This window comes from Anticarsia gemmatalis, chromosome Z (assembly GCF_050436995.1).
Source record: "Anticarsia gemmatalis isolate Benzon Research Colony breed Stoneville strain chromosome Z, ilAntGemm2 primary, whole genome shotgun sequence".
In the NCBI taxonomy this organism is placed as follows: Eukaryota; Metazoa; Arthropoda; class Insecta; order Lepidoptera; family Erebidae; genus Anticarsia; species Anticarsia gemmatalis.
This window is the reverse complement of record NC_134776.1, coordinates 21,507,857-21,535,523: the sequence shown is the minus strand read 5'-3', so window position 1 is coordinate 21,535,523 and position 27,667 is coordinate 21,507,857. Positions and strand designations below refer to the sequence as shown.

The following is a 27,667-nucleotide window of genomic DNA, read 5'->3' as shown; positions in this document are numbered from 1 at the left end:
AAGGTTAGCCGTGGTCAGGTAGTTTGTTTTGACTAGCTACTGATAAGACCATAGTTTTGACTGTTCGCTCTCATAATTAATTGCGCAAGACTGTGAACGATCTGTAGGCTAGCGTGGATACAAACTGCTTTATTTTTATCAGTCTACAATGCAAATTTCAAGTATGGCGGGAACATGTAGTCTCAGAAAACGAACACATATCTTATTGTTCCATAAATATCAACTTGTTACGTCACTAGTGTGAGTAGTTCACTAATGTAACTACGTCTTATCTTACATACAAAACTTTACTTTCAGGTGTCTGAAACACAAGTTCAATTTTTTTGTCATTGTCGAACCACTCAACCCATTTATAAGCATATAAGTAAGGTATTAGAAAATAAATAAAACTTCTCAAACACATTTTATGCAGTATTTATTGTATGACAGTGTATAATACATATTTACATAATTAGATCTGGGATATAAAATAAAAAGCATTAATCACATTAGATTTCTAACACACACACTGACACACACATCTCTCACTCACACTCATTCGCACGCACACACACACACACACACACCATAAATCAAAATGTAAAAAAATATTAATCTCAGAAGGCTGAAGTATGTATTCTTAATTGAAAATAAATAGTATTGGCAAATGATCACTTCTTCATTCATATTATAAATTATATAATACATAATATAATAAATAAGAGACTACACAACCACTCAAAATATTATCAATTATATACATGTTATTCTAACCAATAATATTTTCAGCAGAAACCCACAGGGAAAATATATCACATAAAATTATCAATTGAAATAAAAAAATAATTGCAAAAATAACTGTTCTAGTGACAATTAAAATAATTACTTTGAATCCCCGGGCAATAATAGGGTTCAATTAAGTATCGTCACTTTAATTAAAAACATTAAACTATTGTACCACTAACCTACATTTATTATTTATTGTTGTATATTCTCTGCCATCATGCTATCAAAGAAATATAGAATTTCTCACTTTTTTAATACAGGAGTGGGAATAAAAAGGTGCACATAAATTACTTATTACGAACAAGTTCAGAAGCTCACAAATATAATCGCTTAACAATTTATAATATGTATAATTATTTGATGTAAATTTATAATTAGTAAGTCAAAATGTTAAAACCAATCGTATTATGTACATACATAACACACAATGTCATTTAATTAAAGGCTGTGTATAAACACTACAAAAAGGATAAAAATCACAGCTTTGCTCCTTTACCACATATCACCATTAAAGCGATACTTATGCATGTGCAATTGCGTAAATTTGCAGTGGCAGTGATAACAAAGGCCAAAATTGCTTGAACAGCCATGAGATCACCGCAGTGGATACTCATAGCCACGATAGCACCATACAAGTATTGCTTGTATACAATTTTAGATCATATTGTTCAGATTAATTAAAATTCTACGGACAGGAATACCTTGGTCCAATTATATTATTATTTTCATTATCAATAGATTAAAATGCTAGAATTCTTCACAGGAATATAATAGCTAAATTACTATGCTTATATTATAGAAACAATTGTATTCATAATAATTTTTTACACAAAAATAGGATACCAAAATTAGGAATATTCAAAATAATAAGAATTATATTGTGTCAACTCATATAGACCACTGTTTCAACAGCCACAAAGCCTTACAGACTAAACATCAAATACATAAATACACTGAGATGTCATAGCACAAACAATACAATAAATAGGGACTAAGATCCTAATGCTAATAGAGATACAAGTAGTTTCAAGTGTGGAGTGTGCGGCTACTTGTGACGGCAACACTGCCACCCTGTGGTCTGTACGAGTTAAAACATTTATTTACTTCTACTCACTGTAACAGTCATCTTTGGCACCATCTTCAATACTATACTAAATACGTAGAGCACTGAGTCGGTCTCCTTCTGCGGGAATGCTATACGGTGTCCACTTTAGGGTTCTCCACCAGAGTGTAGATAGCAGCGGGCTTGCGCTTGAATGTTACATATGTGTACAACAGGCTGGCCAACACACTGATGTTCAAGCCCACAAAGTTCAACCATGAGAAGACATAGTCACCACCTATGACCATCCCCAGGTATGTCACCAGAATGTTCTTCAGACAGCCAATAATGGTAGTAGTGAGAGCACTGTTGTACTGAGTGCACACCATCACACTGTATGATAGCACAAAGCCCATTACACACGACATGAAGAACTGTGCAAGGAATAGTGAGTCACCCCAGTGCTGGTATTCGGCTGAGCGGTGTAAGTCTCCTGTGCCCCAAGCAATTATTGTCGCCGGCAGTATCATAAACAAGGCATTGTAAAACATCAGGCCATATTTACCAAGCTCTTTGGAGTCCAGTTTCTTCTTCATGTACACACCATTGGCAGCTGTGAAGCCATCATTGAGCAGCACTAGTGTGTACCCTGACCACGAGAACGAGACGTCGTTGACAGCCGCGAGGAGTGCGCCGGCGACCATCGCGTATACGCTGGCTTGCACTGACCAGGATGCTCTCACTCCCAACACGAACCTCTCTCCGAGCATCGTCATGAGTATGCTGAAGCGTCGCAGGGCGGTGAACATCGGTAGACTGAGCTCCTTGGTGCCTCCGAGGCCAGTGGCCATGTTGCCGAGGTAGATGACCGGCAGCGGCCAGATGCGGCGCGCCACTCCGCTGTCCAGTGACGGGAACTTCACCAGTTTAATGAACCGCCCGATCCACAACACTGTGATCGTCGCCACCATCTGACCCAGGCCGAGCACTTGGTACGAAGGGAACGCGTAAGTCGTGAGTACAGTTTTATTCACCACAGTGATCATGAACGAAGCCAGCGCATAGAACGCGGCGCTTAGTATTTTCTTGATGAGCTGCGCCCGATCGGCGGCTTCCGCCTGCTCCTGCACGCTCAGAGAAGACATCGTGCTACCACGTATGTAATTAAACTAACGATGAGCTAAACTAACATGATCGATTAACGAACGCGTCATAAAACCTCGCGGCCGGTCACGACGTTTAACATATTATGGGTGTTCGTTCACGCACATCACACTTTCATGGTCGATTCAATGATCCTTTCATTAAAATGTAAATAAAAGAAATAAAACCTTGATTACACCGCATGCCGAGCCGTGCATAATATCGACTGATGACAGATCAACGACTTGACATGACATTGAGATTGACATTAGGCCGTCTACAAACTAACACATAAAATCATAGTATAATGTTAAAATCCGATTTAAATTTTGAAAAAAATATTTGCTAATGGTCCATATAATTTCGAGTCCTATTATTATCTACAACCATAATATTATATGTAGGTATAACTTTATAAAACTATATCAAACAGCCTATATGATTCGAAATGTATTACTAACCTGAGTAATAATGTTGGTCTGTTCGTTAGAACATGATTAACTACACGAGTAAACATTTTATCATGTTGAATGATGACAAGAATGTGAACACCATTTACAAAGTATAATTACCAACATTACCAAAATTACCTAATAATAAAATAATAATTGGTGTTTTAGTAAAAATGTTCAACTTTTGCTATTTTATTTAAATCTGAACTTTGATAGTACTTCTAAAAATAAACTTCTATTTTTAAATGTTGCTTAATCTATAATATTGGATTGAAAATAAAGTTATAAATTCAACAAGTGACGACGTTGCAAAAGCCTAATTAGCATAACAATACAGATAACGAAAGAGTTTTACTCTGCATTACAACAATGCTTGGAACAAAAAAAAAGTTGTCTATGGTTTAAACAAATTACAATTTCCAAATAATTTACAAATAAAATAAAATACACAAATAAAATCTAAATAATTAATTAATAAAACAACGTTTCGCAATATTTTATTTTATTAGATCTCATCAACATTTTCGCACATTTTCAGTTTTTTTCATACATTCTGACATAATGTTGTTTGTCGGACAATGAACGGTGCATTGTGAAGAATCCGTGTAGCAAACCAAACCAAGCGACATTTTGATTATTATTCCATTGTATTGCCATGTCAGTCAATATTGTTTGTTTTTTATAAATAATTGCGGGTAACGTCGTAGTGATGCGTTGTAAATAATGTTAGAGGAATAGAAGGTTCCTACCCGAATAGTATACGTAGGCAATAATTGGCGTCCGAGTTTTCAGTTATGTATTACTGTTGGGACGCGTAGCTGTTCTGAAAGTGTTACAGGCTGTGTTAGGTGGGCGTCTGGTGATATTTTATCGTGTTAGCTGGGGTTCCACAGCGGCATGGCGATGTCGGAACAGTTCTCGCTTCGATGGAATGATTTCCATTCGAATTTGTCACAATCTTTTCACGCGTTGTTGGAGGGCGAAGACTTAGTGGACGTGACTCTGGCGGCCGGAGGACAGTACGTGCACGCTCACAAGCTGATCCTGTCAGTATGCAGTCCTTACTTCAAGGAGTTGTTCAAGGTATGACTCAAACATTATTATGCTTCTAGCGAAATTGTTTTTTGTGCTTTCATAATGTTATAACATGATATTTCGTCTTTGTGCTAGCTCGCAACATTGTTTGTACACATTGAGCATTGTTTGGATATGTACAGCATAGCAAAGTATAGGTAAATAGGTTGGCAAGGGAGTCTAGCCTGTTGGTTGCCATGGAAACCCCCTATTCTCATATACCATGTACTGGTGTTGTACAGTACCATCATCCCTACACAATGAAATATTGATTTTGATGAACTCTACTCTACTCACAACATAGTATAAAGATTGTTTATTATCTCAATGGTTTTAAAAGTTTAACTTGATATGTTAGGTTTATCTATGATTTTGAGGCATGCTTGTATCATTATCAAAATATTGTTTTTCCATATTAACTTTTTATGGAAAAACAATAATTGTTGTTGTTATTATTGTTTGTAAATGCTGTATTTGAGCTAGTTTCACATGTTTTTGTTCTAAATATGTAATCTCCACTTAAAAGTGCACATGGAACATTGTTTCTCATGCCTTTGCCATTGAATTTGGATCCTTTTCTTCGCTGACCATACACTTATAAGAAAAATCTTAATACTTCTTATAATTTACTGTTCTTTTCTTGCTTTTAGTGCATCAATGTGCACAATAACAGTGATTACTTGTATAAAACAAACAAAGGTTTCATATAGTATCACATGTTCATGATTCCAAGTACTATGTCACTAACAAGATTTGTATTCCTACCATTATATTGTTCTCTTGCAATGAAGTACATACATACTTGAAGCATGGCTTTTATCCCATTGGGATAAGCAAGGAGCAAAGATTTCTAAGTGATAAAGAAAAGGTTACCAAATTCCTACAACTTTTTTTTATGAGGGTACTTTGAGAATACTTTGAAGCACATGTGAAATAAACTTGTGTTATAATATTGTTATAATAGAACTTGTTATTACAATTTCTATTGTTCAGACTTCAATCAATTGAGTAATGATATAACATGAGTGAAAAACACTTTCTTACTCACTCTTAAGACTAACATAACAAATTAAACAAAGACAGAATTATTAACTCTACAGTCTAATGAAAACACAATTACCTGTACTAAAATAACAAAGTCAGAACTTTAAACAATATCTAGGGTCAAAGAAAAACTCAATTATACTATTCTTTTTCTCTTTAAAAAGATAACTATCTCACTGAGAATTTCTCTTGTGTCATGGAGACTATTACAAACATGAAAAAGTTGGACACAATGTACAAATAGAACAGTAACAACTGTTTGGAAAAAACATATCAATATTTGTTGGCAACCAACTTTAAAACAAATTACCAATATTCATATGAAACATCCCATATCATTTTGAGTCATGAACGCACCACCCTGTGCATACTACATAAATACATCCAGACTTGTTACCGTATATTCCTCGTCCCAAATGGACCTGCTTATGCATACAGGAACCAACACACATTTAAAGTCATTGATTTAAATAATTTATTTAGTATGGATCTCCAACAAGAAAGGCATATTCAACTCAGCATTACATTTAAAGTTATGTGCTTTCTCAATTACAGGAGATCACAGCATTCTAATAAATCAATATACAACAAAATATCAAGTTTAACACTAGTGTTTCAATTAACAATAAATGAATTACAAAGTATTAGAAAGTTCAATAGTTAAAATAATAAATGTCATTGGACAATTCACACACAATCATTTGATTCCAAATCAAGCAGAGCTTGTTGCCAAACAACTGATAAACAAACTTCTATACTTCTAAAAACATGCAGAAAAACTAGGCTCAAAACAGATACTGATGTTCCTCACACAAATTTTGTCCTATTTGCGATTCGAACCTACCATACGCGGTGCGGTTATTGCGGCGAGGTGACGACGTTAACCATTGAACCAAACATGCAGTTAGTTGTACAAAATATGCATTGTATCTGATCAGAAAAAAAATGGTGAATCTACTGATAAACACAGTTTCAACACTGTCATTTGCACAGAGTCTTGTTTTCTTGAAACTAACAATGCATATAACATAATCTCAGTTGACAACTTGTATACAACAAATTGATAGACACTATTCAGTACATTGCTGCTTTAACATAACATGTTAATCACAATAACCTAAGATAGAAAATAATGTACAGCAAATTGGCTTTCAAATAGTTGTCAGCTGAGATATGTGATAACCCCCTGATGTGTGATGGTTCTTGTTTTGCATAAGTGGGTCCGAAAACACCATGCCTTATTGATTTTCAACATTTCATCTCATTTTAGAAAAGGACAGGTGTGTCTGGTGTCTGTTAAATAGATATGTAATATTATTATGTAGGGGTGAGTCTGACCCCTAGCCTCCCTTATGATAACTCTATATTAATAAACTGTTATATGGATTATTTCCTCTGTAGGGATGTTTGGCACGCTTGTAGTGGTGACTGAATGTTCATTGTGTGTTTTATTTTAGGAGTATAGTCTTGTATCATGTTATTGTATTAGATACATTTGAGTTCTAGTTTACAGTTTTTAAAGCAAATGGTTTGTTGATAAGATTTTATGATGGGAATAATTGAACAAAAATATTAATACTGAAATAGTTTACAGTATTAATGACTTTTAATCTGTAGTGGAATAGTTTGAGATTAAGTTATGTTTGATATGGTTTATAAACCACATTGAAGTTTTCTTGTTCAACATTCTTTTTTGTGTTAAAGATTTTGATAAAATTCTTTAGGTACATTGCTGTTTTGTAGTTTTTTTTTATTTCGTCAATAAGTCTTTCCTGAAATGAATATGTTCCACTGACTCAGATTATTTAAACATAAGGAAAATGTAAAGAAATGACATACATTGTTTAATTCACAATGTGTTTCAATATATCTTAGAAAACAATTACTGTACTCTGATAATTCTGATATGAACCATTTTGTAAGTACTTATACATAGATTTGTATTATCTATGTTTGAGCAAGTACTTGTATGTTCTCATTCTTAGAACAAATAGAGTATTGTCTATGGCCTGTTGTAATTTGGTACATGTTTTATAAACATGATTGTATTAGTCATGTCTCCCTTTAAACATTCATGTTCAAGTTTTTTGTGTGTATGTGTGTGTGTGGTAGTTTATTTACATTCATAAAATCACGTTTTTCTCTCACAGGGGGTAGGCAGAGACCAGAGATTGCCACATGGTCTGATCTTCACAATATTTCTTTGCTTAAAAAAATTTTTTTTTATTTATTTATATGACTGCCACTTTGGCGTGGTCGGTCAGTAGTGTTGCGGACTGCTGATCAGGTCTTGGGTTCGACGTTTGGTTGACGTAGTTTACCTATATTAGATTATTCACAATAGTAGTTTGGAGCTTGGTGATGTGCCCAGTATATGGAAATAGGCCCTATTGATCTTGAGTTAGGACTAGTTGGGAGTTGGACTGTTTCAAATATGAGTAGAAACATCATCAGGTTAATGTCTGGAAATAACTATCTGTATATTTTTTTATGTTATTTTTTTTTTACGATAAATATACTATTTCTAGTTCTGATGTCATACTGTATTTGAAAAGCATGGCCTTGATTTAAATGTACAGTCTGAATTATTTGACAATGTTAGAGACTTATCTCAAATATTATCTTAAGATAAGATGTTAGCCCGGTCATTACAGACACATAGAATTGCAATTTTGTACAAATGTTAAGAAAACCTTTACAAATTTAAATATCAGAAATACTCACACTTCCCTCTTCTGCAAGAAAGAGAACTCCAAGGCACCCCTAAACATAGTATTTTACTTTATTTTTTTTATTACAAAGTCCATTTAAATAAAAAAACTCTTAAATATGGACTGACTCACTATTATTATTCAATTTTGCTATTATTAGTATGGCCCTAGAACTGTTATGCATCCAAAATATTAATATTTCAATTATCATGTTTATTATTACATTCTAAAATGTTCAGAGATCCCATGGTGTGAGAAATTCAGTACCTTTTCATGAAACTCAGTCACTTACATTTATTACTAAACATGCCTTCAAACCATCATATAAAAACTTTTTTACAAGTAAAAAACTGCTGACAGTCAAAATAATATAGCAGCCAAACTTATAATACCACTCTTTTTTCGAAAAAGGTTAAAACACACTGCAACCAATTCTTTAAGTTTCATTTGTAGGCATTTTTAAAGTTACTGTTCCAAACTGATTGCTTTAAAAATATTTTTTTCATAACCTGAGACTCTCACAGCTGGGCAAGGGTCTCCCGACCAGGGAGGTGTTAGGCATTGAGTCCGCCACGATATCCAAGTTCGAGTTGGGGACTTTATATGATCTCAAGAGATGCGTTAAACAACTTTGAGATACCTATGCAAGGTTTCATCCAGATTTTTTCTTCACTGTTAAAAATAAATTTGCCGTAAAATTTCCATTGTCAGACTATTTATTTGAAGCCGTCTACTTATTTAACAAACAAAAATATCCAAATTAGTTGTTTACTTCTGAAAATCCAAACAAAGTCTGGTGTGCCGGTATTTTTCTAGATTGAAGGTGAGACAAGGGCGTCTTACGGCCCACAGGTAACTCAATACACAATCATTAGGGCTGCTTTTATTTTCTTCACCCCAGACAAAATACCACTGAGTATAAGCAAGTCAAAATAAACAGTTTTAAGGTTTATATACATTGGGGCGTAAGGTCAGACCAAACAGTAAGCTAGGGCGTATTTGAAATCAAACACAGATCTATTTTAACGACTAAACATAAAAAACACATCAAATTGTTAAAATTAACAATAGATATTACAAACAAACTATTTTGCGACGAAATGTTGGTAGAATTTCATTGAATTAAATACAAAAGATGATTGGTGAAAGCTAAATCGTAAACTTGTGATTGTGATAAAGGAAAACTTGTGATCTAAGGAAATGCCACAGATAGGTAGTGCAATTTAGGCAGGCAATTTAACCAGAACCCAGGCCAGAACTAAGCTTAGTGTAGCAATCATTTTTGAGATTAAATCGAATGTTAACTAAACTTTTGCCAAATCTCAACCAGTGTGTGCTTACCTTAAGTAAAAATCTTTGTTTTTGGTTCAGATCAATCCAATTATTTTGATTTCGAACTTTTTCATTGTTTTTTTACTAATTACTGACGCGTCGATAGAACCAGTAAATATTATTGTCTGAGAATAGAAATGATATTTTGATAAATATAATTTCATATTTTCTATTTCTATCATGTAGAAAACTCAGAGAATAGTGTTCTTAGAAGTGTGAAATACCAACTACAATTTCTAATTGGAATTATATTTCTAGGAAAATAGTATTTTTAGTTAAGTGTCGTGCAGAAACAATTTCTTAGAAAATGTTTGCTTTTATTTTTCAGCAAGTGTTAGTCTGAAGGATATTTAATTATAGTTTGCTGAAATAACAATAAAATACCTTTACTTATAAATAGTTTAAAGCTTTTTAAGATGTTTTCTTTGAATAGAACTAGTAAATATTTGATGTTGTTATGAAAAGTAATTTTAGAAGCACTTAGTAAGCCTGTGAACATTCAATATTTAACAAAGGCAATCTTTTGGCTAGACTTTTTAAAAGCTTTTGATAACCTTCCACACTTTGTATTGCTTTCACTCAGTTTTCTGGACTAAGCAAGGCTTTTAAATATTGTTTTGTACATCAAGTTAAATGCAGTATACTCACTTTTAGTAGTGATAATAACATTGAGTGTAAGTCTTTAAAAATCTTAAAAATACAACAAACGACTATTTAATTAAAAACCTAGCTTGAAAGCCTTAAAAACACCGAATTAATTAAGTCAGTCGATTATACATAGTATTTAAAGTAAAATGAGACGCTATTTACACCAAACACTGAACTAATGAATAAATTATAAACTTCTCGACAGAAAACCAGTAACTAGTTACAAGTTCATAATAATTTGCAACATGAAGTTTTATTAAAAAGTCGTTCAGGAAAGTGCTTTGTACTTTGTTCATATCCTGGAACACTTCGATATCCTACCTTCACCATTGATGTCTTTCGGCCAGTTTCTTCAAAAAAAGTATAAAATATCCAATTGGCATTCAATTTTGTTCGAAAATTTTGAATGTATTTTTTTTTATCAAGAAACTGGCTGTTTGTAAAGAAAAAGTACTTTAAAGTTCCGTAGCCTTGAAACTCTTGGCATAGTTTAAAAACTTTTGTTTGAAGTTGACAAGATAGTAAGGCTATCGATGGTGCTTCGGCGGTTGAAGTGGTCGCTACGCCAATGTAGCTGGCTCAAGTGTAGTAGTCTTTTCCTATAAAAAAAAATGCGATTAGTAGGTAGTAACTCTAGTCTAGACTTAGTTTTTTCTTGTTGGCTAAAATCATTGACAGAATAATAAAAGGAAACATGCATTTGTAAATATATGTTAGATACCTAAAGACATTTTTCGTGGTTGTTGAAAAACCTCCACCTTGATTACCTATAACCCTTTCGGTGGTAAGTTCTGACCAATAAGTCTTCAATCGAGGTCCTAGCTTTTGTAGTTTAAGATACTGAAGAAAAGTTACTTCAGTTTACCTGTGTCGTATGACAATTATCTCTGTCAGCCGTCTTTCATGTTTTCTAATAAGATACCTGCTCTCACCTTTTGAATTCAATCTCACCTTCAATCCGTACAAAAAATCATCCCAGACAACATAGCTCCTTTAAAATGAAATTCAGTTCTTTAATATAAAATTTAATATCTCGTAATTTATCCGAGCCGGGTCCTATGTACATTAACGGGTATATGAGTGCACCTAGTACACAATGCGTCTCGACATTTGGCTATGTGTCTGGTGCCCTCCCTATGCGTATCCATGACGACCGCCGTCTCCATTTACCTGGGGGTCCGTGGTGCTGAGGGCGGGTGGGGGTGGTTTGAGATGCGATGACTATAAAAGAGCCGATGCGCAGCCCGACGCCATCATTCTGCAGCCAGATATCATTCGGTGTACATGTGGATTTTGTAAGTCCACTTATCATTAACATTATATTTAATTAGTGGGCAATTTTAAACTCAGTATTGAAGCAAAATAATCAAACAGCTTCAGTCTGTGATTTAAAGTTAAAGTTTTACTCATTAATTGTAGTTTCGCGGCACTTTTTGAAACTTATAACTCTTTGTTGTACTGATTATTAATTTCCAATATTTTCCTTTGTTAGACCTGACTTTGAGTAATTTTAAGCGGCTACTGTACTGCTGGGCAGGGATCTCCTTTCAAAAGGATGTGAGCCTAAGGGCTTGAGTCCATGATCATATTATTATGCGGGTTGGGGACTTTCAAGAACTGATTTAGAAATAATTAGGCATGAAAGTCATCTTGCGGCTTTCCTTCACTTCGAAAAGTTATTGGAGTGCTGTCTTGGGTTCGAACCCTTGAACACTTTGATGGGAGGCGCGTTACAACTTGATAATAAGGTTATTTGAATATATTCTAATGATATTTTTTGTCCGCAGATGAACCCATGTGAACACCCGATCGTGATTCTGAAGGACGTCGCGCATCAGGAGCTTCGTCAGCTGTTGCAGTTTATGTACCGCGGGGAGGTCCACGTCAGAAGACAGGAGCTCTCCGGTTTCTTGCACACCGCTGAACTACTCCAGGTCAAGGGTCTCACCGGCGGACGAGAGGTACGACCACTAGCATTACTACTTTTTTGTTTTACAGCAACACTGAAATCTGCGCCTGTTTAATACACTGTTGAATGTGGACGTCTGCTGCTTTTTTTTTTAATAGCAATATTTTTGAAGTCGCTCTTCAAAATATTTGTCTGGCTAGAAATGAGTTGATTACAGAAACAGAAGGGAAGGAAAACTAATTAGAAGGATGGAGCCGTTTTTAATTTTTTTTGTAGCTGCGGCATTGCTGGAAATCGACCAAAAAGAGATTTCGTTTTCTCTTAAGCCTCATTTTGTTGTAAAATAACGTTGCATTACGGAGTACGGAGTTCGGTTCAAACCCGAGCATCAGGGAACAATTAGCTAAGTAGGACAATGAAAAACAACGACACAATGCATTTAACATAAGCCGATCTCCGCTGGGAAAGTTCAGCCTGGAGAGACTTGCAGCTAAGCCTCTTTGTGCAACCTTTTTACCTGAAAAATAAGGTAAAAAATTACTTTCTGCTAAGGACATTTTGAGTACATAATAGGCAAGTTTTCACCACGTTTAAAAGGAGACTTAAGTTTCGACGAGTCTAACTAAAATCAGTCTTTCTTCTAACTATGTTGGACTTAATTTTACTGGGTATATTCGATCCTGGTAACTCTCTTGTACGTGTCAGATTTGGTTCTGAATGTATGCATAATTAGGTTATAACTTGGCTCGGTCCGAACGGGCAGTAAATTAATTTTCAGCCGCGTATGTCACACCGACTTAAATGACATAACTTAGTTTCCCATGGTGGGAAATTTCCCAGCTCGATTTAATTCAGTACTGAACTGCTGCATCTAGATTTATTGGGTTGCATTAGGTGTAAATTTTTCTCAGGACGGGATAAATTTCCCAACTCAATTTGGTTTTTATTCAATTTGTTCTGGGCTTCCAGGTGTAATATTTATTTAAATAGACTAAAAATATGACTTAGAATCTTCGCGTTTTTTCCTGTATCAGAAACTTAACTTTTGGTTGGTTTTCCGCGTATTTTTGTACTTTGCAAGGGGTTCAACTAACGTCTGTATAATCAGTATGAGTGGAAAGCTTTTGGCCAAGCTTCTTTGAATCCCGCTTAAGTCTTGTAAGGAATGATCTCGAGCAATTTTGTGTGTTTTGCGAGATGAGTATGATTAGACTTGCGGCATTTAAGACAGGAAAGGTTCCTATTTCGCAAAAATATAATATTTTTATCGATTTTGGTATTATATGTTTTTTGTATTCACAAAATGTGACTTATTTCTTTTGAATGCGAGACGAATGAATCTCGCGTTTAATGTTATCGTACAATATACGAGGGTTGTAGCCTCAAGTCCCTAATGTCAAATGTACGATGTATGTCGAGGGTTCAATTCCCAAACTTGTAACGTTTTCACTGGTGAGTTCAAATCCCAAACGCTAAATGTTTTTATTGGCTACCGTAAATGTTTTACGCCGGGTGTAATGGATCAATTTTGGTCAAATTAGAAACAAGTTAGTCGCGATTTCGCAGTGGTTGAACAGCTACTGTCTATACAAGCGTTGTGGGTTCGATCCTTCACATTAATGATGGCAAAATCTAGGTAATAATAAAAAGTTAATGTAATTTGTATGGCTGTATATCATTTGTGTTCATACATACTAATAAAAAATGCGAAAGTCTGTCTATCTGTTATACTTTTGCGGCTAAACCTCTGTACCGATCTTGATAATAGTAAATGACCCTTGATCCAACACAGGCAAATTTATTTTACGATATGCAAAAGCAGTCACAGGTACAGTTAGTCATAACTCTTTCTATACTTTGGACTATGAGAAAGAAATATTTGACATTTTTATGACTTGAGGTCCAAAGTCCATAAAAAAAAAACGTAGGTTTTTTATTTATAATTTGGACGACACCCATCATGACGCAATCTTACGGAAGTCGCCCCGCCTATAACACGGCTCTAGGTGTCTTGGGTTCGATTAATGAAATATTTTTTATAACAAGTGAGGTTGTGTGGTTTAGTATATTGGTATTCCACATATAGCGAAATTCTTGCGATATAAAAATAAATAAAAATGAAGTTGAATTGTTACTTTGAAAGAAAAGGTCAAGGAGCGACCTATAATTATAGTTTCATACAAAATATATTAATAAAAACAAAAAATAGAATATACCTAACCGATTGACTGGAAACATTTTTTAATAACACGTAAAAATCCATAATAACTATTCTAATATAAATTTGAAAATACCAACAGTAGTCCGAACCGGTAACCGAATTCAAAACCTCATGATACTGTCCGACTCGGAAATCAAACCGAAGACCTCATAATAATCAGTTGTCACTAGTCGTTTGCAGTACCGACCGCGCCACAGTACAAAAAAAAAACAATTTCCAAAATAAATGCTTGTCATGGGAAACGAACTCACGACCGACAAATACTAGGCAATCTTAGCACTTGATTAGCATAAATAGGCACTAGAAAAAATAATTAAATTACATTTAAAACTGGTGTGATTCCGCCGGTCACGTTCAAGCCGCGCCTTAACTTACAGTTAGATTGTTCGAGAACAACTAAATGTGGATATTTTGTTTACTGTTAGTTACTTAACAAACTGGTTTTCGTTTACGTCCATTGATTCAGTTAAATATATATTTTTTGGTATATCCTACTTATGTTATAAGATATGCTAAACTTTGCGAGGATATGTTTGTAATTCGCTCATGCAAAAACTACTCAACGGATTTTGATGAAATTTGGTAGATGGATAAACCTGGGTTTTTTACATATAGGATTTTTTTTACTCCGGGAAATCTTTTCATCCGAATGGTGTATGTGATTGCTGACCACAAAGTCTGAACTTCTCATCAGAGAGTCACGTTAGAGGAAACATTGTTCGGCTGAATAGTGTCCTTGTGTGGTGTGGTGGGTTCGATTCCCGCTATACATTATCTCTACTGATATTATAAATGCGAAAGTTTGTGTGTTTCAATGGATGTTTTTATTCGATCACAATTACACCCTGGGAAATCTTTTCACGGAGCCGAAGTCGCGGGTCCATGGTTTAAATTTCTGTCTACCAACTTATGCCGACTTGAAAAGTAACACATAAAATAGTACTTATTTAATTACTGCGTATATAATAAGAAAGGGGTAGATTCATCTATATACATCTGGCTATCTAAAGTCAATTGAAAGTCATTTCCTACTTTATGAACACATCACATCATTTACCGGGCAATATCCGAACTAATAATCGAAAAATCCGTGCCGAAAAATCCCCAAACACAATTTGCCTCCTCCGGAAATCGAACCCTTATACGGGTTGCACGTATGACATGACAGTTCGTTCGATAAAACTGTTCATTTTGAAAAATCTAGTTATCACTCTTTAAGCCGTGAGTTTTACTCGAAGCGATATATCGAGTAACATTCTTTAAGATGGGATCTTTTAAGTTGTAGTTGCAGTAACGCTGTCTGTATATTATGTTAATAGACAATGATTTAAAATACTTACATAACTTTTATAAGCATTATTATTAAGTTTGAACCCTCGTTAACTTGTGAGATGAATGCTTTCAGTGCCCTATTCTTATTCTTATCGTATGGTTAGTGCCTTAGTGGTCAACCTAGTGTCAAAGTTGTTCAAGCCGCCCGAAGGCCTTTGACGTAGCTTAACGACTGTTATCATTGACAGCAACCGGGACCCACTTTTTACGTGCCCTCCGAAGCACGGAGACGTCTAGTTCAAATCAAATCAAAATCCACTATTCGGTCACCCATCTATGAACTGACCGCGCTAGAGGTTGCTTAACCCAAAGACCGTTTACCGATCGGTGAGCGCAACTACGCCAACTGCCCTTTAATACAATAGAATACTAACGTATGTATTTTGTCAAACAGCGCAGCGAATCTCCGTCAACCATCCCGGAGGAGCCACCGAAGGCAATGCTGCCCCCCGGAGAGCCCGCGGACGCCGTGCCGGAGTGGTCGCCGGCGGTCGAGGACACCACCTCCTCCGAGCCGCCGCCGGAGCAGCCCGACACCGTCACCGTCAAGGAGGAAGCTACTAGGAGCCCTCTAAAGAGGTGAGACACTTTCAGATAGGTCCTGATGGAGAATATGCTGTTGACTGTCACCGAGCTCCAATGACTTGATGATTTAATGTTAGGACTGGTTTTAATATGAATTGTTTCGTCTTGGGCAGATTTTTCTGTAGTTGACTTTAATTGTAATAGCTTTCACCACGTGGTCCGTCAAGGGAAAAATGGCGTATTAAACCCCCCTTTATTACGCAAATATAGCTTAAGATGAAAAAATATCCTCATTTAGTATTTCTTTATCTTTACCAAATTTAGGAATAAATCTCTCTCTTTCTGTAGATACGCGAAACGCTCAGAAGCTTCCATCTATGAACTCAATTTAGATGACTATTTTAAGTAATACTCAACATTATTTCTACCGCTACAAATCACGCCAAAATAGCATTAACAACGCGAGACTTAAGTGTGTCAAAACTAAACATCGTTTTAGTATTCAGCCATAAGTAATGCAGTCTTATCAAAACTTTCTTGCGTGCGACACCGTGCCGGTTGAGCCGTGATATTTCTAAAGCAATTTGTCTGTGATTGTCATATGAAGGTCTAGTTCATCCAGACGGTTTATCACGCCGCTAAATTGGAAAATTGCAACGTTATGACCACACGACAAGGAGAGGTGTCGAACAGATATTTATAGCTTTTAAGGGGTGTCGGGATGTGCAGCTGTCGTGGAAAATTTCTGAGATATTAGGTCACTACAACACAGTAGTATAAAATTTAAATTTAGGCCGATGAGGAATATTTACAAGAGACTAATAGCCACAAAAATTTAGAAACGGGGATAGTCTTCTGAATCGGTAGTGGTCGCCTTGTTGAAGTATTAACACAAGGGCTCAAATCGATCTCGAATAATGTAAAAATGCTAGGATCCTTCTCTAATACAATGCTACCTATAATGGATGTCTAAGGCAACTTCTCCATAACTTATGATTTGTTATAGTATGAAATCAAGTTATAGAATAATCTTGGAAGGGTTAACTTTTCATTATCAAAAACTTCCCTAATCTCTCCAGTGTCTATGATATTTTCGGCACTGAGAGCTAAAAATCTAGATATTCAGGCTGGTTGGTCTAACCCTGGTCACAAAGACGTCCCCGCGCCCGTTACGTGACAACCTTACACTCTTCATTGTCCACGACAAATACGTTCCATCCTCTCCTCTTGTTAACTGATGAATACAATTTGATATTGAACACACAATTTCATTTAACTAAAGGTCTTTTCTATCTACCTATCACTAAGAAAGAATAGCTTTAGATGGGTTCGAGACCCACACGAAATATACACTTTAGGTATTTTTGGTGGATATGTTCCTAATCTCTCCCAGTCTGGGAGGAGACGAAGAGAGTTATGGCTTAAAATAGATTGTTTCTTCGTAATATTTCCCAAATTATTTTTTGATACAGGAGGTAAAAATAACCTAAACCATAACAGAGTCTGTCTGCCGATCGAAAAACACTGCCGTTAACTAAATCCCAATATTGAAATACCGAACTGCAACTGCACCATCTGCCAATATTGAATGCTCGTCAACAATTCGGTTTGTACATCGCAGTCCTTTGTCCATTACCTATGGTATCGGATTGATCAATTTTCAAATAGCTCGGAGTACAAAGCGCAGCGCCCTCAGCCAGACGACCACACATCGGCACATCTACAAATACATTTATCATATCCAATATTGAATTGATATCCGAGTACATTTCCCCTCGCGTAGTCAAATGTAACGAGGTGCACCCCTTCGTCCAATTATTGAGCTGGTTGCCTAGGTGATAGACGGGGGCGTTGCCTAGGTGATAGGGGGGTTATGGGGATGCGCCACCCAATTAGTGGTTACCTCGCATCTCGTCTGAAGGGCGCACTCGTGCACTGATATTGCAATGCTACGTATAATAACTGTTCATGCTAATTGGACGCGAGTACAATACGCGAATTATTCGGGCTTATAGCGGGATAATTGATTGCGTCCGTCTGGCGGTTTCGTACCGTCTGGCTTTGGCGATGTGTTGATTTATTATGTTCGGGATGTAATTGATCGATATGTTTGTATGGATGATTTTTGACGCATTGTCGAGTGGTGCACAGGACACTTCGCGATACATATAGCTATGCACAGTTACCGGTTGGAAAGATTGCTTTGTGTGATTCAAACAATTGTTTCCAGCCTGTCTGCGTCTCTTTGTAGGTCCTCGGAATACGGGATTCATTCCTTTTGCAAGGGTTTTCTGAAAAATGATTTGAAAGAAGAGTGTTTCCTTTATTCAGTTATCGCATGTTTTTGATAGCATAAAATGTGGAGATGTTTTTAAATCATGTGAAGATTTTCGAATGCCTTTGATAGTTCTAGATATTTTTTTGTTGAAAGTTGCAAACTTTAAGAACAGTGGGCTCAAACCCCGCAAAGAATATTGTCTGTTACATAAGTTTCCTTGAGATTTACCAATGACTTAGAGTGTTGGTGGTGTAACTTGAAAAAAAATCTAACATTCTACGGAAATTAAAAAAATGTTTGCACTTATTTAATATTGAGTTTGAGAGCAAACACTTGAGAAGGTGAGACAAGCCTTTCTTCGAGAGTATTTTTAATCATATTTTAAATGTCGCTGCATCCCTTATTTAGTAATATTTAGTGAAGTCTCCGCAAGTGATGAAATCGAATTTTCGTATAAAATTTCCTAGACGATCAAGCTGTTATTAGATTCTTGGTGATAAGATTAGTCGGTAGCAGCTTAAAGTAATATACGCGGGAAGTGCCAACGACCTGGCCTGCAATTTTTAATAGACTGAAAATTTAATAGGCAAGACCTGGGTGGGAAAAATAAATCTATACTTATAATAAATCTGTAGAGAGGTCAATTCTGTACATTGAATTTATTTAAAAAAAAACCAATGGGGGATGTTTAGTAACGGATACTGATACCGAATCTGCAATTTATAATTTTCTTTTCTGTCTGTCTGTCTGTCTGTCTGTCTGTCTGTCTGTCTGTCTGTCCTCCGTCTGTATGTGTCGCTATCACGTAAAAACTACCGGATAGAATGCACTGAAATTTGGTATATGCATAGAATAAGTAGTGGAGCAATTTCTAGGATACTTTTTATAGCATAAAATTTCAAAGATTTTTAGAAAATTGAAAAAAATACGTAGAAATCGTTTGAACCTGCGTTTCCCTATAGAGACCATAGATGGCGTTACAATCCATTTCACAACATTCGCATAGTTAACGCGGCGCCTGCCGTATCGATACCTGTTGTTCGCACCAACCAATAGATGGCGTTATAAACCGCAACAAAGCATGTTTTTTCTAATTAATTTATTTTGATGGCTTTATTGTAAAAAAATACCTTTGAAACATGCTATACATTTATAAGATTTTTAAACATAAATGTTGTATGATATATTATACACAAAAATGTTGGTTTACGTGGGTCCGGTGCGATCGGGATATCCTAGATGGCAAACCGAGTAATTTCGTTTGTTGTCGTTGTTCGCCGCAACTGACAGATGGCGTTGTTAATCGAATCACATAATATTTATTTAATAACCAAATTAATTGGTTGCATTAAGGAAATAAATTGGATAGCTATGAAACAGACTATGTGGTAAGTTTTAAAAAATAAACAACGGATGATATAAGTATAAAAAATAATTACGGGTTACGCGGTTTCGGACGTATCATCGCAAGTATACATTATTACGCGTCTGAAGAGCTCCGGCGCAGATAGGACCTATAATAATATTCTGAATCCAGACGGGTAAGCAATGGTCAGTCTATTATAAGGTATTATATTTTACACTGTAAACTGCTACGGATACAGACGAGAGCGGAAAAGAAGGTAACCACAGGAAATCAGGCCTGCCTGAGCCTGTGTCACATTGTGTGCCTTTCGGGTCCCTTTCCTAAATAACCATTAGATGACAAAAGAGTTGTTAACACTTTTATGTGTAGGTGTATCGAGTATTCGAGTGCTTCGCAATTCGCGTGCTCAAACGAATAAGCAACAGTACGAAATTCACGCGAGCGGAGCCGCACGGGTCAGCTAGTACAGAATATTTTAGTACATTTTCTGGAATATGCTTACGTAAAGCTCAAGAGATAGTAGTTTTCTTACAACTGATAAACTATTTAATAGATTTTTATAAAAGGTCCTACTAGTAAAGTTATTATGGCTTGAATGCCTTAAAATAAACGACAATTAGTTTCTATTTGACAATAACGTTAGGTTTTATTTACTTTTTCCAATTCTCGTCCCGGAATCCTATAAGCGCCTTGATTTATAATTCACACATCTTCGAAAGGACATTCGTCTGTAACTTTGGGTTGGCACCCTTGACCGCTTGCTTGGCGAATGCTATCACCATTCGACTATTACTTCTCAGTGTATTTAGTATAATATGTAATGTATGTGATGTATGTCAGGTTGTTGAAGAACACTCCGAACAAGAACAGCCACGTGGTGAAGAAGAAGCCGCGCCCGATCAAGGACAGCCCCACGCATCCCGAGAACTCTGAGTATGCTTACGATGGGTACGTATCAAAATCAAATCATTCATTCATTTAGGTCAAATTACTCTCAATTACTCAACTTATGATAATCAATGATACAGAGAGTAAATTTACCGCCAGTTCGGAAGGTAGGGCCAATGAGAAGAGCTGGCAAAAAACTCCAGGCTACTCTTTTTAATTTATTTATATTTCAAAAAATCAACATCAAACCATTTATTCATCTAGGTCAAATGTTGAGTCAGTGTCAGTCGCTACAATGACTGAATCTACCACAAGATTCAAAAAAGAAAGTCAAGGTTTCAACAGTTATTCCATTTGGTCATTTCTTCATAATTTGAGGATGAAAACTAATATATCAGGGAGTTGGAAAACTAAAGTATTTCCGCGTCAAATACACACCTGACTTTAAGAACGATGGTTTGGTTCAAAACGAATACATATCTTTGTGTAAAAGGTCGTACTCTGCTACAATATTAGTCTAAATAGTCTCTTATACATACAAACAATCATGCCTCCTTCTCGCAGGGATAGGCAATACCAGAGAACTCCACTTAGTACGATCCTTACAAACTTCCTATGGTTCATTCACATACATACATTTTGTCATACAGGACCACCGGTTACGAGTACTATGCACCTGACTTTTGTTCCAAGACATCACTGATAGTTTAATTATATTACAAAAGTAGTATTATGTTGTATTTGTGTACATTTCAGAGAGCCGCTGATCGACTTCGACAACGATCTGTTTCATAGCGTCTTGGTGCTGCCGGACTCGGCCAAGGAATCCGGTATGTATCATTAAACTACTTTTTTACTTATAACATCAATCTTGTTGTACGCGAAGATGGGTAGGGGTGCATGAAAATACATTCACGTTTCAATAATAGGGGCTTTATGCCGTATACCGAGCAATGATACCAAACTCCAGAATTATTATTGATGAATATTCTAAGATAAATTGGAAAAGCTTGACAATTAGTTCGTTTAGTATTTTGACCCAGTCCAAAAATCGAAACCGAAGCATCGCCATTAGCAGATCGAAACAATAAAAAAATATCTCTTACTTAGAGAAAGATAATACGAGAAGGACTTAGTATTTAGATTAGCAAAGAAAAAAGCCAAGTCTAAATCACAACTGATCCGGTATTACAGAGAACGTATGTAGGTTTCATACGATTTCACATCAAAACTGCCTAACAGATTTACTGCACCAGTGATAGTCTATTACGCAGCGAATAGCTCATATCCTGACACCAGTTGACTACGCGTTTTTAATCTACGCGATCGAAACGTGTTTTCTTTTTCATTTTTACTTGTTTTTCGTTTGCTTGTTACTTTTCGAATGATGGGATACGGGTTGGTGGTTGTTTTAAGCGCTAGTTGTAGTGTGCTATGTGTTTTCCTTCACCCTTAGTACATGTGATAATGAAGTTTTATTGCGCAAATAACTTCGAATTCGTTGGTGAGTTTTCAACTCTCGATTACATGACTGGTATAGCGTATACCACTCGGCTATCACAGAGTTTGGTAGCATAAACAATGTTATTGAATATGCAACGCTAAACAAAAAGTTCTCATACATATAATATGACTTAAGTCCTAGCCGCTTGTACTTGTGTGGGAAGAAACTGAATTGCTCATATATTATTATATTGACATGATAACATACATTATGGAATTTAGACTAACTAAACTTTGAACTTATAAAAACTTTAAAGTATAACCCTATCTGTATATGCTATAGTTTTGTCTTTTAAAGGAACGCAAGTTTATTCTCCAATCGTCTCGATTGACATTTGATAGACAGCGCAAATTAAAAACCACTGAACGTTTTCCATGGGAGGTTAAAATGTTCTGAATGAAAAATGAAAATCCAATCGCATGTTCATAGTTTGATTGACACTACTGTGATTGCGTGAAGGGCTTCGAATGAAGCTTGTTTCAGTAAATTTTATTTTGATATGAAAAGTAGTAATTTCATTCACATCATTGAATGTGAGTACATGTGTTTGAACCACAATACTATATCACAGTATCCAAAAACCTGAATGCCATAGAAATTAGTTTAGGTTCATAATCGTAATTTGAAAATAAAAAAAAGATCTCTTATCAAACCAGGGTACATGTATTACAAGATTTACTGTACAGAACACAATTTGCTAAGATCTCTGCAAAATGTTTTGCTCCATGTAAAGCGCACGACGATTTAAGATATACAGAGTGTTAAGCAAATAGTCAACAAGTAAAATATCTAGATGACATAGGGGTATCTTTTATGGACTGCTCACTCACCTTTCGGAGGTATGATGAGATATGATTTTTCTTGTACTAGAACGGGCTACTTAAATTCGATTTTTTTTTACATATTTTCCGATAATTATGTAAGGCACATGGCGTATCGGTATCGTTTTAAAGGATATAAACTAAAAAAGATTTTAAGAAATTTTTGAAAATTTAAAGCTATATCGTATTCCAAAGCTCTACTAAGAGCAGTAAAACTAACTCAATAATTTTCTTCAACAGCCGGTTGGAACTGCAAAACCGGCGGGGTGAAATGTCCATCGTGCCACCGATTCTTCGCCAACCGATACAACCTGAAGGTCCACATCCGCGACAAGCACGACACTCGCGAAGGCACACTGCAATGCGACATATGTCAGAAGCGCATGCGCAACCCGTCGTGTTTGCGCGTACATATGTACCATCACCGCAAGCAAGCCGCGTACCTCGCTCAGCTCAGCACGCAGGGCGAACAGATGAAACATGTGTATGTATTTTTATATATTTTTTAAATTGGAGCTGAATATGTAATTTCTCGGGTTAAACTCGAGTATTACTATGGTGCTATTTAAAATTTTTGGAGATGGATGAAAGAGTGAGTTAAGAGTCTTTGATTTCGGAACTGTTTGTTATTGATTCAGGGGGACAATATAAAATGGGACGTAAAATCCAGTTTTAATAGTAAAAAAAGTAATATATTATACATTAAAATACACTAGTTATCAACTAAGATACCCAGTACTCTTGCTAGACAACATTGGCATAGAAAAATGATGACTGGCATAATGTAATGTTGGTTAGAAATAATATGTCATCATGATACAATAAATAAAGGGAAGGAGATAAGGAAAGGTCCTTGTCTTCCCAATATGCTCTTTAAATAAAATTGGGTTCCGCCCTTTATTCTGCATTGGGTTGTTGTTCAGAAATATTTGTTTTCCACAGTTCTGATTTTAAAGATTTGTATGGGAATGAAATTTGTTTGCTTGTGTGCGCGTGGGTATGCAGGTGTTTGTGTATGTGTGTGCAAGTATGTATGCAAGTATGTGTGTGTGTGTGTGTGTGCACATGTGTATGGAAGTCTGTGTGTATGTGTGCATGTATGTGTACATGTGTGTATGTATGAATCCTTGTGCGTTATTGTGTGTAGGAGTGCACCTGGCTTTTAAATGAAAGCTGTTTGTATGTGGTTTGTGTATGTAAGAGAAGTATGTATTTCCTTTCCACAGGTTATGGAAGCAGTGCGAAACTACTTCAGTTGTTTAGTATAGTGGGCTATGGCGAATTTTATTAATTCTTGGGTCTATACCATATGTTAAAGGAATTTAGCAAGACTTTAATACGAATAGTAAAAATAGTAACTTTTCAGTTAAAAATATTTATTTTGGATATTCTATTTAAATATAATTTGAATAAAAAAGGAATCTTAGTTTCATAATGGTTATAGTGTTTAATTGAAATAGAAGTAATATTTTACTAAAATAATTATCATTCAGCTTGTGAGTATATGATTAAAAAAAATGCAGTCGAATTGAGAACCTCCTCCTTTTCTTGAAGTCGGTTAAAAAAGCGTTATTATAACAAATGGGTATATAAATTAACTACTAATTTGCTGAATTTCTTCAGGGGTAATGTGTGGTGCTATATGCTTACCTAAAACGTGTGTGTGTGAGTATTAACGTGTGTTTTATGTTTTACAAAGGAAAAGATGCCGTCGTTGTCGCAAGAGGTTCGTGGTGGTAGCACTAGTGTAGACATCGCTTGTAGACCAGCTTTTTGTAGATCTTAGACCTTTATAGTAGATATTTTTAATCGTACTTATGTATCACGCCTAATATACGGTACGGTATAGGCATAGGTGCATTATTATTATCTATACTAATATTATAAATGCAAAAGTAACTCTGTCTGTCTGTTTGTCTGCTACTCAATCACATCTAAACTACTGAACCAATTTGCATGAAAGTTGGTTTGGAGATATTTTGATACCCAAGAAAGGACATAGGCTATATATCATCACGCTACGACCAAAAGGAGCAGAGTACCAGTAATTTATGTTACAAAAACAGGGAAAAATTTCACCCCTTCTCTCTTATTGGACGCAAGCGAAGTTGCGCGGGTCAGATAGTTTGCTATATATTATTATCCATTTTGGCGCTTTGAAAGATATTCGTATTTTCGTTATTTATTGATTTTACTGAACATACGGGTGTGTAATATTGTTGTCCAGCAATATTTACAATATTATTAAACGTTTTATAAGGTCTTATTAAATACACAGTGTTTTGTCACTTTCAATCACTTTTGAAACAATTCTATTGGTGAAAAAGACAACTTACTAATCAGAGCTTAAACAATGTTTATTAGTAACACAGTATAGCTGTTCACAACTATTTAACGCTTTTAGTAGAACACCGACATATTATACTCACTATGATAATTATTATTAACTGTATATAAATAATGAATACAATATATTGTACTAATGCTACTGTAATTAATTTCAGTGTGCAGAATATGGTTGGGGGCAAGTGGCGCGCTGATGCCGCACCAACTATGCCTGACTTCAAAGATATCGATCAGTACGTATTTATTTATTACTATTCATTTAATTTAATACTCACTTTTGAAACTAGTATTTGATTATTTTGGAAATGCTAGAAAAATAATAGCAATAGTAAAATGACTGATATCTGAATTCAAAATGAATTGAATTCAAAAGAACTTTTTGTAAGAATTAATTTTAAATATTAAAATATTTTGAAGAAATATAACCTGAAAATCTTTTGAACAGTTCTTGAAAAGATGGAATTTTACTAAGGTGTAACATTATATTGGTTGTACCTGAAAGTGTTGGCCTATGAAACACTGTTACTACTATAAGTACAAACAGAATTTATATTAAACTAGCTGACCCGCGCAACTTCGCTTGCGTCACCTAAGAGAATGGGTCAAAATTTTCCCCGTTTTTATAACATTTTTCGTTGCTACTCCGCTCCTAATGACCAAAGCGTGATGTTATATAGCCTATAGCCTTCCTCAAGAAATGGGCTATCTAACACTGAAAGAATTTTTCAAATCGGACCAGTAGTTCCTGAGATTAGCGCGTTCAAACAAACAAAGAAACAAACAAACAAACTCTTCAGCTTTATAATATTAGTATAGATTTCAGATATGTCCTAAAAATAATATAAATTTGGCTGCTTTATGTATTTTATTTTGTTTCTATTTATTTCATTCTATAAATTTAGTTATTATTGTTCCGTTTTGTTTATCATTTCGTCTAAAAATTATAGTTATACTTATTTGTATTTATAACAACATTGCTGGCGATATAATTCAACTTCCAACTTAATTTGCTTAAAAACATCTATTTCTCAATTCAATTACAAACTTAGCTGAGCGTTAAATCACGGGTTCGACACCCAAATCAAAAAATGAAATTCTTGTTCATATAAAGTAGCACTAAATAGTACTAAATTTAGTGTGTTCGAAAATTCTTCATCAACTTAGTATGCGCTGTGCGTCACCTACATAACATATTTGTAACATTTTATATGCGAAGTGCGTTTCGTGAACGAATGCTGGCAATTCACATGCGAAAATTATACAGCAATGTAGAGTATCTACTTTATGCTCAGCCGGTTTGCTGGCGATATTTTGATTGATTATATGGTTTGGAAAATTTGGAATCCATTTAAGTTATTATAAAACGCCATGCTATGGAATATGTAGTAGATTCTTAACGACCAATAGTAAATTCAAGATAGGTACTGTAATCAAAGTGTAATTAGTTTGGAATATTTAGTAACTTGACAAATCTGGGTTCGAACCTCGAAAAGTGATAAGAGATTGACTTATTGGTGTAAAAACTCAAGTATATTATGATAATGAGAAACCTTGTTAAAATGTATTTCATTTATTATCCGTACATTTCGAAAAGGCTTAGCGTAGCTTAGTTAGTTTATCTGTTTAGTAGAAACCTTTGGTTACTGTTAACAAACATTTTATTGGTTTATAGTTATCAAAGCGAATCTATTATTATTTTGCTTTACAAAATCAAGCGGCCCCGCGCTTAAGCAGCTGGCGTAGATAATTTAACAAAAAGGACACTTTAAATATTAGTTTGTTTTTTTTATTTGTTCATATTTATTTTGGATTCTTTTATAATATATTATTTATGTTACTTTGTATTTATAATTTGCAAACTGCCTTTTGTTAAAATTGTCTGTGCAATGATAAATCGGCATATATTCAGTGAGTATGTTTCCTTGTCTACAGTTTCTCTACGAGCTCGACCCCGGAGGCCAACAAGGCTTTCCTCGCTCAGCTGAACCAGGCTGAGGGGATGCCCGCGCGAGCTGCGTAAGTATTCACTTATTTGTTTTTAGTTAATATTTTTCATAGATTGGATGTATGAACGAATTGATGTTTGTGACCCAATCATGCCAAAACTATTGAATGAATTTGGTATGCAGATAGTTACTTCCTACAACATGGTTATTTTAAGGTGAGGAAGTTGCAGGCATCTCATATTTTAAGTTGACTAAACTAGAAATCATTTTATATTTGAAATACGAGGTCCGAGAAGAATAAGATTTTTTGTTTGAGAGCA

At 35.3% G+C, this 27,667-nt stretch overlaps 2 protein-coding genes across 3 annotated transcripts in view; one reads left to right on the top strand and one right to left on the bottom strand.

Annotated features, from left to right (window-relative positions):
• Positions 1 to 398: 398 nt before the first annotated feature.
• frc (UDP-sugar transporter UST74c fringe connection) lies at positions 399 to 3,179 on the bottom strand. Its single transcript, XM_076134835.1, has one exon. The coding sequence runs from the start codon at positions 2,950 to 2,952 to the stop codon at positions 1,960 to 1,962; it is 993 nt and encodes a 330-aa protein (XP_075990950.1). The 5' UTR covers positions 2,953 to 3,179; the 3' UTR covers positions 399 to 1,959.
• Positions 3,180 to 3,939: 760 nt separating this feature from the next.
• The window catches only part of LOC142986142 (uncharacterized), a 30,742-nt gene continuing 7,014 nt past the window's right edge, over positions 3,940 to 27,667 (top strand). The window contains exons 1-8 of one of the 2 annotated variants that reach the window (XM_076134426.1): positions 3,940 to 4,485; positions 11,999 to 12,172; positions 16,068 to 16,252; positions 20,683 to 20,790; positions 21,487 to 21,560; positions 23,296 to 23,539; positions 25,560 to 25,634; positions 27,334 to 27,417. In XM_076134426.1, coding sequence (XP_075990541.1) covers positions 4,300 to 4,485; positions 11,999 to 12,172; positions 16,068 to 16,252; positions 20,683 to 20,790; positions 21,487 to 21,560; positions 23,296 to 23,539; positions 25,560 to 25,634; positions 27,334 to 27,417 — 1,130 coding nt within the window. In that variant the 5' untranslated portion in view covers positions 3,940 to 4,299. Of the gene's footprint in view, positions 4,486 to 11,998; positions 12,173 to 16,067; positions 16,253 to 20,682; positions 20,791 to 21,486; positions 21,561 to 23,295; positions 23,540 to 24,754; positions 25,422 to 25,559; positions 25,635 to 27,333; positions 27,418 to 27,667 lie in introns of those variants that run through there. The other variant, XM_076134427.1, reaches the window with a different exon arrangement.

Bases quoted from the DNA above. Each gene is read 5' to 3' on its own strand.
- frc (XM_076134835.1), bottom strand. From the start codon at position 2,952: ATGTCTTCTCTGAGCGTGCAGGAGCAGGCGGAAGCCGCCGATCGGGCG.